Below are 16,935 nucleotides of genomic sequence, written 5' to 3' on the forward strand. Positions count from 1 at the left end.
AAAATGTATTTAATTAAATTTTTATTATCGTAATTATCGTAAATGAACAATTATGAATCTTTTTAAAAACAATTATGTGAAATTTGTTAAAAAAAAATAAATTTGATTTTCACAATACATTTAACGATTATTACTGTTCATTAATTTGTGTATGATAAATAAACGTATAAGCGTGCTTCCGCACTTCTTTTGTTTTAATTATAAAATTGTAGAGGAATTACCAAAATATTCAAATGCTTATTATTATTTATTTTATTTACCTTAAGATAACATTGAAGTGCAAGAAAAACGAAACAAATTTGTTTGAATAGCTCATTCGTACGCAATGTGTATTCTACAAAATTTCGTTTAGAAAGGTAAAAGTTTTGAATTAATGTAATGTCAAAGAAATCAAGATTAAATAAATAATGTAAAATGAAAATGTTTTCTAATTGTATATTTTTAGATAAAATAGAGATCAATTTTACAATTACAATAAATTTTTAGTTTATTTGTTTATTAATTCTATTTATTGAATATCTTTTACAGTGCAAAAGCAGTTGCGTATATATATATATATATATATATATATATATATATATATATCTAGAACATTACTAATAATAGAATTATCAAAATTATTCTAAACACCTAAACAGCAATAGCAAAAATATAGTAGTAATAAGTAAGAACAATCATTAAACGAGGAATGAAGCTGGAATTTTGATAAGCTGTGTAAAAATGTATGTTCCACGATTAATAATATGTCATTGCACGAAAAAAGGGAAACTCGAATTTTTGATAAATGTTTAACTAATAAGTTAGCAATTGCTTCGTTATCAAATATGAATAATACATTAAGCTATTTCTCACACATTGCGTAGCTTGTGATGTCGTTGACGGTTTTCATTTCTTGCTCATATTAATCATAACATCAACATTTCCGAGAACAATAAATATGTGCTTATTTTATTTTTTAATACCAATTATATACTAAAATAATCTATCGGGATAACTAAAAAAAAAAACAAAGTTCGTTGTTTTGAAGATTTCGGTGACATTTGTACATAAAGTACATTTATAATGTTTATATTCATGCAGTATTGGCATATATAGACTTTAAGATCTTAAAGTCGAGTTCATCCACGGGCTTCTGTTTATTCAAGCCTATATTCGCGTATTCGTGGATATTTTGTAGTATTTATTTAAGAGAAACCACATAATCGACCAATGTATTTTCACCACCGCTTATCAATAGATACGTAGTCGATTATATAATGTGCTTGCTTGTGTGGATAAGCGCATGCGTACAAGAAGTCATACAGAGCTATAGTATTATTTGAATGCATAATACGTGAGGTACACAGCAATGTGTAGGTCTATACATTTATATATATATATATATCTATAAGTAGGTTTGCCTAATCTATATGTATTATTGAAATTAATATGCAAAAGTATATAGATATATATTTTAGGAATTGAATTTATAATTATATGAAACAATAGTTTCAGTATTTATTTGACAAACTTGATAATACGAAATTTTACAAATAAATTATAGCAATACTCCAAATTTCTGTGTGTTTCATATTTTATAATATTTGTTTGTGTTAAGTTAAGTCTAAAATAATACGTTAAGTTTCATTATAATATGAATATATATATATATATATATATATATATATATATATATATCAATATATATGTTAGTCCATAAATAATGCATTTGTAACCTATCGATAAGTAAAGATAAGTATAAATATGTATAAGACATGTATAAGACTATGCTTTCACATTTCCAATATCTCACGTATTTTATTCTTTTCACTATACAAAAATGCGCTACATTTTTGTAATTTGTAACTGTGGCGTAAATACAATGTAATTATTGCTTAGAAATAAATACCAAATCATATAATACAATAATAATTATTATTATAATTTCTAATTATATTTACAAAATAAAGTATAATAAATTTTAATTTGACTAAAAAATACAGCAATCCCATTTAATTTAATTAGAAGCCAGAATGAAAATATTTCTAATAAACATTAATATATAATAATTAATTAAGATAGAATAATTATTAAGTAACTTTTACTGAATATAACAATTTCTAACTAATTTCAGTCAATGGCAATTCCATAGTCATTATGAACTTTCAGTGATAAAATATTAATTATAATATTTCATTTTAGTAATGCCTCTAATCTATTATACTTAACTAATTTTTCGAAATGTACAATATTTTACATGTTGCTCAATTTTACAAAATAATATTTATATTATTATTCAATCAGCACATTATTCTATCCACTCAATATAAGTTTTGAATTACTTGAACAGCATTCTTCATTCTATATAAAAGCAAAATATGAGCGAAATGTTTCATTTAATTTTAATTTCCATTGATACCAAAAAAGTGCAGAAAATTAGAAATATTTTTTCTAAATATTTTTAACAATAAATATATTTTAAAAAGCTATTTATTAAAACAAGATTGAACACACACACACACACACACACACATATATATATATATATATTGATAACTCTCACTAATATTTATGCATATATTCTTACTAGAATATTTAATAGTAAAAATAATATAAAAATTTGATTTAATTTATTTGTTTGTTTTGAAACTATTTGCCAGTTAATTCTGTTATATAGAATTAGTTGTTTTATACGTTATTATTAGTTATATAATTGTATCAATTATTAATTTATATTGAATGATAATTTAATTAAAAAATTAACGCTTATGTGGAATATATTACACGTAACAAAAATATTACGTATTATATATAACAAATGTATATTTATTTCTTAATGAAATTTTCTATATAAACAACAAATATTAAACGTATTGATTAATATTTTATTTTTAGACAAATGTTAATCTGTAATTCAATATTTCAATTATTCATATATTTATTTGACTTGTAAGTACATTTTATAGAATATCGTTTTACGGAAGGATTATTAATTAATTTTGATCTATGTATTAAAAAAAAGAAAAAAAAACTACATATTGACTAAGTATTTTATATGAATGGAAAAATTGAAATTTACTTTTTAGTAAAAAAATTTATAATTTCAATTAAATTAAATTAAAGGAAGTACATTGAAAGTATTTTATAGTTATTTTAAATAATTTAAATGAGATATGAAGACAAATTTACATAATACTTTTTATCTTTGTTCGGAACGTTTTAAATTATACGAATACTCAAAGTGCTTATTATGTTTGTATAAAATTTAGTATATTTGAACGATTAGAATATGGAGAGATAAATAAATGAAGTAATTTCATATAGAAAGTAATATTTGGCTTATCTTGCAGTAGCAATAATCGATTTGCCTTATAAAAATATTTTGAAAATCAATTTTCATATGTAATTATTTTATCAAACGTTAAATTAATAAAATTTACAATGTATTTTTTAGCTAACTAAATTTATAATTTATTAATATGAAATTTAATTTTATAAGGCTTATTAGATATGCAATATAATATAATAAATACTTAGGAAAAAAAATACGATAAGATAAATTCATGTTTTTGCGGAAAGTATCAACATTCGTAAGATCTTATACATAAGTGTAAAACCTCCGGATATTTAGACAAGATGTTTACGTCCTTATCCACTTCAAATTGTTCCTACCCGGCCATCTTTTGCATAGAATTGATGGATGAAAATATCCAAGTTTCATAGCACATACAGCCATATTGGTTTTAGAAAAGTTATATGGCTTTATGTTGAAATGCCACATTTTTACGATCAAAACTGTTGTGCAGTGTGGCTTCCAAAGCTGCAAGTTTGAAATTGAATCTCATCTTAACGATTTATATTAAATCCGACTGTCGGCATTCTTTACTGATATTATAAATCGCTTTATAATGATTATAGGATTTATTTAAAGGTGAAACGATAAATCCTGATAAATATAATTGTACATTAAATAAAAATAAACTCTAACTATTATTTATGTAGCAGGTGGTATGTAGGAATCTTTCGTTTTGATTAGAATCATTATTGTGGTACGTCTTGAGAAATATCTTATAAATGAAATGTTAAACTAGTAATTTTATACTTTGTTTAATTTTGACAAAACAAAAATAATTGATTTAAAATTATGCACCTTTCAGTAATAAAAAATCAGATTTTTTCATAATTCAGAATTCGGATATTTTCATATTTTATCATTATGTAATTTTATATTTGCAATTACAGAATATTAAATGGACAATATGTGCGATAGTTATGATTTTCGATGAAATTTTATACAAAAGAATATAGCTTATTTGAATATCTTACAGTCCTCTACTTACATTTAATTGTCAATGCCTTATATGTAATAAAATTTTCATCTTCACAAGGGAGTAAAATTTAAAAGTTATAAGAACTGTACTGCAATCCAAGTATATGACACTGACAAAGTTTATAGTAAATTTTAACACTTAATATTATTATGTCATTGATGCATTTTCTACTGCATAGATCATATCGAAGCTTAATGGACAATTTAAAAATAATGTATTAATTTCTTAAAAATATATTAAAATCATGTACTAGCTTTCATTGACGTAACGCATAAAATTTTCCATTCACATTATCTTGCTTTTAACGATTGTTCATGTTTATTTAAATAAATGTCAATAGCGGAGGACTGGATTTCAATCGTACTTAATTTTTTAAAAATATTTTTTAACTTATTTTTTATCAAATTAAATATATGCTGAAAATAGAATTTAAAATGTGCAGAATGTAATGAATGGACTTTGCAAAATGTATATAATTATAAATGTAATTTATAATAAATGTAAATAATAATAAATGTATGCGTATAAAAATAAAATACTCAAGGAACGATGAATTTTTAAAAGAAACATTATTAATGTAAAAAATTAGATTTGATATTATCACTTTATTATTGTTTAGTTTAAGATAAATATTTCAAGTGCATTCTTACCGAGAATGAATAGACTTACGTAGTTTCTTGCTAAGTTTTTTCGGTTACATTCAGCCTTGAATTCAAGTTGACATTTCACGAAGGTATAAATCTCTATAAATAGGAGATGTACAAATACGAGAAAAGTCTCTTATTTCTACCGTTTCACTTTATTTATATAGTTAACAGAAAAGGAGGATTACTTATTTCATTATTTTTCGTTTATATATATATATATATATATATATATATATATATTTTTTTTTTTCACAATGAAAAGTAGTAAAATATAAATATATGTAAGTTAACAATGTATTAAAATAATAAAATAAAAATAAAAAATGTAATTTTAAGACATGTTAATTATTCTTGCAATTAGACTTACGTCATTATAGTAGTTCTATTAAAATAAAATAAGTATTTTTACATTGAACTTATCTTCTTTTATTATTGTACAAATTTATTTCTCTTCATTTTATTCAATAATGATAACAAATTCTATACAAGTATGTTTTTTATTTTCTTATTATCTTTATGATCGTCGCTATATTATCCGTCTCGTTAGAAACTTTATACTGTACGAAAATCTATCCATTTTATTATTCTTGTGCTAATAAAATATTTTTGATACGTTAACTTATTTTTTCTTTATAAATCATATAGCATATTCGCAATTAGCAATAAACATTCTTGTTAAACTTAATTGGAAAATTTTTTTTCTTTAATCCTTAAATGTGTAATTAAATAATTACGCGATTCAGTAATTATGGATCGAGTATGATTCGAAAGCACCGGTGTTTTATAGTTTATTAATAAAGTGGATAAAATATATCGAACATTTATCTATGAGTTATATAAAAGTTTTTTTATAAAAAAAATAATCAGTAAATACTTGATTCTTTTAAGCAGGCGTATTAACTGATAAAATATATTTTAAATTATTATAAATAATGTCTTTATTAGAAACAAAATATTTCACGGAATTTGTGTGAAAAAAATTTCAATAAAGGATTAAACATAAGTGCATTAATAATTAAACATATGTGACTCGACTTTTGTACAGAAAGAAATTTGCTTGTAAATTGGTAAACTGTGATAGTGCAATGAAAATGTATGCTATAGATTGAGATTAAATAACGGTGATCTTATTATGAACATAAAGTGAAATACTAAGGATTATTCATTTGCAGTGTACACGATCGATGGTAAATCCGTTACGTTTGGTAGTGTATCAAATAGGAATAGAGAAAATGCGATGTTCCTGATTATAAAATACAAATAGAATGCACGATTTATACAGAAAAAGCAGGGTATTAAGTAAAAGGTTGAGAACTAAGAAGATAATATGGAACAATGTATCACAATTACGGTGGGAAAATAAAAAATCAATTAATGTATATTTGTGAATGTATGGCATTGTTTTTTTTTTTTTTTTTTTTTTTTTTTTTTTTTGTAATATTTTTTAAGATATTGATGCATATATGATTAATGGAGTTACTAAATATATATGATTTTTTTATGATATACTACTTCAAATAGTTTAGAAAATTATGTTCGTATAGTGGAAGAAGATAAATGTTATTAATGATAGGCAAGAGACTAACTATTATCAGAAGAGAAATACGATAAATTAAACGAACGAAGCTTAACGATAAACGTTTATTGTCTAAATTGAATGAAAAGGTATTTTGAATAAAAATATTTGATTTTCAACATTCAAAGGGAAAGGTGTGATTTATATTAAACAGTATAAGAAATTGTGGTCAGTTACTATTGTTTAAAAATTAAAGCCGAAGCTTTTTGAAAAAAGCGCTCATGTGGAATGTTGCGATAAAAAAAAAAAGGAACTGAATATAATGTATTTGGAAATTAAATCATTTTTATAGATGATAGTATCTGATATTTATATTGAATTGATATTTTTTAAAATTAATTTATAGCTCCTAGAATTTATAATATTAATATTTACTACTTAAGGAGAATTATAAAGGATTTCTTATTAGTTAACTTATTTAATAAAATTAATCTAAACAAGTAAAACAATGATAATTAATTTTCAATTTTAAATAATTCGGATGGATTCCATATAAACATAAAAAATTATGTTGTTTGGGCATATATTTATACAATAATGATTATTTATCATATCATAGTTGAATTTTATATTGGCTTAATTAGCAACGACTATACTTTCGTTTGATCAGTCCTGTAAAATTAAGATGCAGTTCATTATTATTGCATGTGTACGTATAGAGACAGTATACGTTTGGTCAATGTATTCTAAGGATTTCAGATTCTATCGCAACATATTGCAAATGATGAATATGTCAAACCCAATGGCGTACGAAACTTTCCTTAATATGGCTTCTCACAAACTTGTGCAATAGATAATTAGGGAATGAAAATACTTCAACTTTGTACTCTACTGGTTATTGATTTTCTAATGAATATCTCTGCAGCTTATGGTGATGATTGATATTTTCAATTATTAAAATTTCTTCTTTTAACGAGAAACGTGTAGGGTTTCTTTGTTAACGCAGAGATTGTAATAATTTGACACAAAAATTGTGATAATTTGACAGTGAAATTGAGCATACTTTTACCTACTAATTCAATTGCCTAATTTAGTTAAGTTTACGAAATTGTATATTTGAATATTTTTAGTTTAATTTTTAATTACACTTTTATTTTTATTTTCAATATAATCTTTTTAATATATTATAATATATTTTGTTTTTATATTTAAATACAACTATTATAATAAGTATATGAAAACTGAAATACAAATAAATAAATTTATAATAGGTATAAAAATATTATATTATACATAATATATAAATGAATTATTTATTTTTATTCATTAGAGTTAATTTTTTTTTCTTTAACAATGATAGTAAAATAATTTAGTACATATGGGTGAGAAAAATATTATTTCAATTCGAATATTTTAAACATAATGTGTGAATAGAAATAAAAAATTTGTATTCTTAAGTAATAAATTAAAAAAAAAAATATTTTATTTATAATGAAATATTTATATATACAAATGGAATTTTAAAATAATTTATATATACACATATAATTTAAGGTATTTTCATTCTTATAATTAAAGAATAATTAATATTATTTTCAATTTTATTGCATATGATAAGCACGTAGAATATATAAAAATATATTTAAAAATAAAACTTCCTTTTTTCATTTTTGATATTAATAAAGCACTGTTATCTTTTATTCTATTATCTATCTTATTATTTTATTCGTTTACTTTCAGTTTAATACAAAAATCGTATTAAATTAGTGTTTAATATTAAATTCAATTTATTTTACATTTTTGTAACTTTATGTATATATATATATATATATATATATATAAATTTTATAAGAATAGTAATAGTAATGAAGTATTAAATGAAATATTAAAGTTTTTTGCTATAAAGAATTTATAAGAAATTAATTATGCATTATATCAAATTTTTTTTATGAAAATTGATACTTGCATTGTATAGTACATAAATATAAATAGCTTTAAAAGCACTTTATATCACGTGGTCGCTCTGAGAAACAATAATAAAAATAATTTTTATATTCCCTCTAGCATGACCAAAACTGGTTAATTTCTCATTTTCGTCTCTAGTAGCAAGCTTCCACGAACTTGAGAGGTAATAGGAAACGGTATATCTTCCAAACTGACATCTCATCGTACCCTTGACTGCTCAACGCAATCGAGGCATAATCGGCTTTTCGACTTGTCGTTGGAAGTTAAATGCGTTCGTGGTTCAAGACATTAATTTTCATCTAAGGTAGTCGCAGTCAAAGTCATCTCTGAATCGGAAGAAGAAATAGACCTGGACAAGTTGACTATTTCTACATACATATAATATACACTCAACCTGCGCCCCCTCCCACCATCGCCAAACACACACACACACACACACAGAGTAAGACATACACCTACGATGTGCAAGCAAAAATATGTGAGTGTGCATCTGTGTTACGTATGACAGTGTGAATTAAACTATCTGTCTCATCTCTCTTCGCACCCATAACTGATAGAAGTTATGTAAACATTAGATGTTGTTTTATCTTCGAGTATTAGTATACAATGTGTTAATCTTTGTGCAAAATTATAAATGACTATATGGGAGTAAATGTATTATATTTCGTCCAATACTAAATTGCCATCGTGATATACAATAAAGATACAGATATAAACACACAGACACACACACACACACACACACACACACACACGCACGCACGCACGCACGCACGCACGCACGCGCGCACATATATATATTTTTTTTAAATAAAAAATGCTGATTGATATGTGGTAATATTATTGAGATTTCGAGTTTATCGCGTTAATTCATAAAAAATCAATTGGACTTTCTATAAATTCAGCACACGGTTCTGGTACTTTCAAAGATTTATCAATATATTATATGTATGAGGATTGTGTTTTAAAGGAGTATAATTTATAATCCCCTTAATATTATGGGTAATATTGGAATTATTACGCCATCTACATTCAATATGCTATTATATTTTAAAAATGTTACTAATGCAACTATTATTTGCATATGACAAATATAATTTAAGAAAGAAAGTTGATTTTATTTTTTATTTCTATTATATCTGTTTTTAAATAATTTATTTTTCGCATTCCATTAAAGAAACTTTACAAGTAAATATTTTGCATTAAAAAAAAGAACACTTATATTTCAATTGATGTTCTATGCAATGAATAAGATATTAACTTTTTTTTTCAAATGAAAATTTTACTATTCAGAGTTGTATAACAAATAAATTAGCTTAATAATATTTAACGTAGAGGCGGGGGTAAATAAAGCAGTAAGGTGCTTAATTTCAATGTTGAATAGCTATTGGTCTATTTTCCTTAATCTCACCAGGTTCGTGCCACTGACTTAAAGCACGAGTGCCACAGCACATTGCCAACAAAGAGAGAACGTGCCACACTTGCTGTCTCACTTTATCGCGAGGAGCTTCCCGTGGACAGCCAACGAATCCGTTGGACACTGATCGGCCGGTAGGATTATATTCGCCAAAAGCTTCGCTTGAGCTCCCCGTAAATGGCTCTTCTTCTGCGTAGGCTCGTCCGGAACCACAGTGATTCGACCTGGTGGATTCTGCGGCGTATTTACACTGGTCGTCGGGGGCGGATTAAACGACTGCACGGAAGTTACCAAGCGCGTTTGGCCATGTAAAGCTTTCGAGTCGGGGATTACGCGATAGTCTTCTGATTTTATTTTACCGTTGCATTAAGATTTGCACCAGCTGATCATTGAGTTCTTCAGATTTATATTCAGTTTAGACATTGGCTTCTTTTTTTTTAGTTTATTAATTATCTGTACTTAGTTTTTACAATATTTACAAATTATATATACATTATATTAATGCTGTATTATTGAGTTTTTTTTTCTTAAATTATTTGGACTATTTAAAGATGAATAATTCATACGGATTATGAATATATGATTATTTATGTAACAATTTTAACATTTTTTTAAACAAATTGATGTACGTGCGTGGAAAAAAAAATCTACGATAAACTTTATAATAATTTACTTTATTTAAAATTTACTTTTATTTAAAAATGTATATATTAAGGGATATTGAGAGAGAATAATTGTAAAATGTGCTTTAAAACAGCTCAGTTATTATCATATTATTGAAAATCAGATAAACTTTATTTTGCATTTATTTTTATGTATTAGTAGTTACATCAATTATTATGTATATTCTACAATAATTATGTATGAAATAATATATATATATATATATATATATATATATATATATATGAAATTTCAATTATAAATGATATTTTCAACATGATTGTATAATAATGTATTAAACGAATACAAGCATACTTAAGCATTTATAAGTAACATCTTATTTTTAACGACAAAAAGTTGTCTTCTGATAGAATTAGAATCTCATATAATAACTTTTTAAATGCATAAAAGCTATCATATAATTTAAAAAATCAATCTCTATAAAGCATTTAAAAATTTAAAAAAATTTAATTTAACCAAAAACAATTTCTAAACATGTTCTTGAAATTGTTTATAAATTTATATTTTACCATCCATTGGCTTTTCAGTATAATTCCAAATTACAATGCTCATCTCATTCTAATAAAAGATCAGGATTAAACTATATTTATCTTCCCTTATGAAATCTCACTATATTCTATCTCTATTCACAAATTATATCTTGAGCGCGGTATGATATCATTGTTGAAACTTAAACATTATTATTGGAAAGTTAGACAAAGTCCGGTTGTGAATTCTGACAATGACATCACGCTTCATCGACATCCACCTTACCTCGTGTTCGAGAATCGTCACTTTGAAATTTCAAATTTCAAATAGATAGACGCGAAGAAAAAGCTAATACCGAATTAAGTACTCGTGCAATTATAATGACCCTATATGCAAGCGATGTATTATTTGAATTTATGCTCGGGCATCATTGTTATCTCGTGGTTCGAGTAGCTCAGACCTGATTAACTTAATCATAATTGCAAGCTCTGGATTAAGACATTTTGCGTCGGCGAGGCGTTATGCAATGACAGATGCAAAGTCTATTTTAAAGCATTTGTACATCTGTTTAAGAATTTTCATTTTCATAATTTTAGATTTTATATCATTTTCGAATAATAGAATTTAATTTAGAATTTTTAAGAACTCTAGTTTAATCCAAAATACCCGTGAGTCTTAAAAATATTAAAAATATACCTTTATGATTAGATAAATCTTCGAACACATGTTATATAATATATTAAAGAAATATTTTAAGAACATTAAAGGTAGATCAAATTTAAATCATATATTTACTAATAAATAATGGATCGTACTGGAAAGTTACTTTCAAAAATAAAAAAACAAAACTGGAATGGAATAATATTAAATTTTAAATCTTGGAAAAGATATTTCAAACTTTCATTAAAATATATTTTCATAAACTCTTCATTTTATGTACATTTACGTACAGTCTAAACCTTCAATATAATAGTGCGATTTATTAATTTTATTTTATAATTAAATACTTTTTTATAATAACTAATATTTAAAAATTATTTATTACATTTTAGAAAAATTTTCAAAAAACAGTCTTCATGGAGAAAATTTCTTCTCTTCATGAAAATGTTTCTTTAAATTCTTTACGCAAGATAATTTAATTACTTATTTGCATTTATTTGCTAAGGTAAGCAAAGTGCTATTTTAAATATTTAAACCATTAATAATAGCTATTAAAAATATAATACTAAAAAATATTAATTTTTTTTACTTCAACGAATATGAATTATTTATCATTCATTTACAATGAAACGTTATAGTTTATGTTATAATACTTTATGTCACGAAATGTGTTATGTTAACTATAATTTTTATTTTTTTTTTTTATTTTCGAAATGAATTAAAAAATTAAATATAAATGCTTAGAAATAATACCATACGATAATATTCTCTAATCTTACGAATGCCTAATAAAATTTTTATTCTATATTCTCGTATGTGGAAAAAACATAAGCACATAATTAGCGCTTTTATAATGTTCTCATTAATATAAGTAATTAAGGAATTATTGTATTAATTCGTCAAAACAGTTTTTCAAATGCTGAATATAAATGAAAAAAATACAAAATTTAGCTTGATCTGTCGAATAAATGAATCCATCTATTTTATATTGAAATTTTAATAATATTATCAATTATTATTTATCTTTAAAATTCAATCTTCATTGCATTTGTCATTTCCCTCAAACTTAATGATTTTATATTTTATAAACTAATAAAGTATATTATTCGATGAAGTGCAATTATTGGATAAATTTAAGATTATTAAATTTTATGTCGATCATGAGAATCATGTGTTTCACAAATTTATATTGGTAACATTGTTAGGTTGAATAGATTTTTACCTTCAAATGTATTAAAAGTTATCGGCATTTTTATGGAAAATAATACGATTAATAAGAGCGAAATTTGATGGGGAATGTTATAATTGCATTATGTCTGGATTGTGTAGCCGAGTGTGTTGAAAAAATTGTAGAGTTTTTTGTGTACGTCAAGACTGTATACTTGGGTTATCGTTTGTGTCGACTTGATGGTCGATATTGACTTCGGTAAGAGACTTTTCTTTTGATGCTACCAGGGTTATAACAGTGTGCATGGAAAAAAACAAAGTAAACTCAAGCCAAGCCGACAGGAGAATATCCTGCATTATAAAAGGAAGAAAAGTTCGTGAAAGGCAGAAATGAAAGTAAAATCTGGAAGAAGTAAGCCCGCACGTATTTGGCAGTATTCACATCTTTTCCGCATTGTTCGCGTTTTCTTGGTAATGTTCGTGTCTTTTCCGACTAAATTCGTGATTTTCTTTTGTTTTTTTTTCCTTTTTTTTTCTCCCTTTTTTTTTTCTTTTAAACTAAATTAGATTATGATAATGGCATATAAATGGAACCGAAAAAATTATATCGTAGACTAGGATGAAAGAAATATCGCAATTGAAGCTAAATTAATTTTTCTTTGAATTTTAACAATGCCTTTACAATTTTCTTAAAACTATCATTTATACAATATTTCGTTAAATAATGCAAACATTTGTTGAAAAAATGTATTCTTGATAGTTAAGAATTAAGAATTATATTAATAATTGGCCATGTATATAGACATAATCTTACGGATGAATGTTCTTTAGAACATCATCATTCCGATAAGAAAACAGAAATTATACAGGGAATTTATAATAACATAACTTATTACTTTTAATTTATCGTCCGATAAATTGTACGTCTGATATATTATATGTCAGATCACATACTTTATCCTAAATTCAAATTGTAATTAATATTTTATAAATTCTCTAATAGCATCTGAATATTGATATTTCATGGAAACAATCTTGGGATTTCAGTGGTTCCAGCTTCTCTTCGTATTATCATTATTATCAAAAAAGTATTGGCATGAATCAAGCGGAATGTTCTATCTATGTATTTGGCACTAAATTTTGAAAAACACACAGTTACTCTACAATTTCAACTGGTACACCACATCGGAAGCAAGTATGATTAATTGAATTCTCTTTAGTACTTTGATGCTGGACGAAACTGGCAGTTTCACTCTAGCATCGCTTTTCGCTCGTTTATCCCGTGTCCACGAACTTCCCTATTACCTCGCTTCTACCTCGGTGGGCGAAAGTTTTGCTCGCGTACTGACCTGTGCACCGACGAGTCCGGCTCGCAGCCTCGGTATGTCCGTGTGACTCCAATCGGACTTGGCCCAGGGGTCAACCCTACCCAAGTCGCTGCTCAGATTCACCTCTCCCAATTGATTGTGTACGAACTTCCTAACGTTCCAGGGCAAATCGTTGTGCCTGACAAATAAAAGAATGCTCATGTACTGTGCTGTTCGTTGCCCCACTCATCACTTGTCCACAGTCAACTTCTAATAACAAAGCTTTTGTCCTACACTTTATATTTGCATTTTTATTAGATCTACGTTGACGGTGAATTGTTACGTGCTTAGATGACTAGATACTCTAAGAGTCTTAGAGGGGGGCGGGGGGCGGGGGGAGGAACATAGTGGGAAAAACTGTTTAATATTGAATATGTATTTTTATCTGAGATATTCCAGGAATATAATGTAAATGAATTTCTACGTCTAGACAAATATATGTAATAATATTAGAATTAAGTTATTCATCAAATACTATCTAGTTCACTTTTACGTTTATATGTTTTTTATTTACAAGTGTAACAAAATATGAAGAGTTATTTAAACGTTTAAAATAAATATTGAACGTGCTTTTAATAAACTAAATTTTAATTGATAAATAAATAAAACGATAAATTTTCAATTATTATAAATACAAAATAGTAACTAATAGAAAATATGAATATTCGAGAGGGTATTTCGACAATTTTATTGCTCATGCTTATAATGATCTATCTTAAATTATAATGATCTATTTTAAAGAGTTAAGCATTAAATTCATATCTTGAATGGGTATGAAATAAAATAGTATCTCGATAAATTAAGATGAGGTTATAAAGTCATGTATCTGAGATGCAGATAAGAAAGTCATATTTCGCTAATGTAATCTACGAAGTCGTCTTCTCTTTACTTTTAGAAGAAGTAAATGACAATTAAGATAATATCAATATTACCATATTATTTATAAATAAAAATTTTATGTATTTTTTTCTATTTAAAATTTGTACGTTAATATTTATAAGCCCAACGGAAAATACATCGGAAATGTATGAAGTTTGTACAAAGTGAAACAAATGACACTAAATGTACAATATATTTAAATAACAAATGAATTAGAAACAAATAAAGCTTCACAGCTGTATATAGTCTAATATTATATACATATGCCGACTTTGATGACAGAAGAATGTATATTTAGAATTATTTTCTATGATAATGTCTGTCGTCACAAGACTTATGTCTCTATTTAGCGTAGCTGTAGATTCTTCATTATTAATTTATAAATTTTGTACGTTTGATTTTCATGTATTTGAATGTTCGCTTCATACTCTTAAAATCCTACAACTTCCTATTTAAATAGCCGCTATTGTATTGATTTATGTTTTTTTATGTGTAAAGTGAAAATACTAATATTTACGAAAACTATAAAAAAAAAAAAAAGTGTACCTCTAAAGTATCTTATATATATATATATATTTAGGATCATTTGAATATTTCTGAATATTCGAAGCCTGCAATGGCAATATTTATCGATCAATACCTGTTTTGACAGTATATTTGAATTAAAGATTTTTAGCTTTTCAAATAAAAACTGTGTTTTCCAATAAAGCGCAATCCCTCCACCCCCCCCCCTCCAGCCATACTCAGATACGTTTATAAAAATGATAGAATTTACACATAATCATTTAGAAACCTTGAAAATTGATTATTAATATTTTTATAAATCACTCACCCTTACTAAATTCAACTTTGACTTTCCACTTCAGATTCACATCCCACTTTTTTCTCCATTTTCCAAGACTGTATAAAGAAAGCGTGTAAAGTTTAACCGATGAACCGCGGCTTTTTAATTATTAAAGTTATTACTTAGCCGTCAAATCTGTATTACCGTACGTGCAAAAGTACCGGGATTCCAACTATTATAAACGAAGAATCAAACATCAACGAATGCCCTAGCACCTTCACCCTATCACCTCCATCCCTCAGTCCGCCGCCGTCGTCCCCATGGCGTACGACGATTCGGGGGTTTATCGTACCGTAGCAGAGGGTGGAAACGTGTCATACTGTATAATTGTAAAGGGAGATAAAAATATTGGGCTCGCTTACCCGTCAATTAGAGGCACTTCAGTGAGAATCCTCCTGATAACGTCCAGCCTTTGCTGATGCGTGGCAGGAGCACTTTGGAGGAGCAGCGGCAAGCAGAGGCCGCCTAGAAGCAGGGCCGCGACGAGCAGGAGGACGGGCGCGAGGAGACGGTATTTGCGCCTCGGGCCGTTGTCTCGGCGACGGTCCTTACTGCTGGTGCCGCTGCTCGGCGAGTCTTCGCAGGGGCCGGGAAGGCGCACAGTACCGTTGCACGGCGCCACGTCCGGTAGTTCGGTTAGGCACGTTGTCTGTAAAGTAAAGGATAATCCCATTAAAGCCCTAGTCCTCACTCGTTTGTCCTTCTTCGGCATTAAGCTCCCGAACAGGAGACTCTGAGCGATTTAATATCGACCGGGCAATTAATGCAATTTAGTAGGAGCGCTAGATTGGGATACTTTCGAGCGACTCGACAAATTCGCATGCTAGAATGTTTAATAGTGTTGGGGAGCACTTTTATCTGATTTATGTAATCGGGGGTGAAAAATGACGAGGTTTTTCCCAGCTAATAATCATTTTTCTAACTTTATATTAAGACTTACGGTGCTTATAAAGCTTAGATCGATAATACTCAAATAGGACGTGTATACTTAGTATAAATTGTCATTTATGG

General features: G+C 26.5%; 1 protein-coding gene across 1 annotated transcript in view; it reads right to left on the reverse strand.

The window, feature by feature from the left end:
- The window catches only part of LOC105362546 (dipeptidase 1), a 205,605-nt gene that overhangs the window by 83,961 nt on the left and 104,709 nt on the right, over positions 1-16,935 (reverse strand). Inside the window, exons 2-3 of the mRNA XM_011500007.1 lie at positions 16,287-16,573; positions 14,184-14,340 (exon numbers count right to left, since the gene is read on the reverse strand). Of these exons, the coding sequence (XP_011498309.1) occupies positions 14,184-14,340; positions 16,287-16,573 (444 nt within the window). The remainder of the gene's footprint in view (positions 1-14,183; positions 14,341-16,286; positions 16,574-16,935) is intronic.

Source organism: Ceratosolen solmsi, unplaced genomic scaffold (genome assembly GCF_000503995.2).
Source record: "Ceratosolen solmsi marchali unplaced genomic scaffold, CerSol_1.0 scaffold41, whole genome shotgun sequence".
Classification (NCBI taxonomy): Eukaryota; Metazoa; Arthropoda; class Insecta; order Hymenoptera; family Agaonidae; genus Ceratosolen; species Ceratosolen solmsi.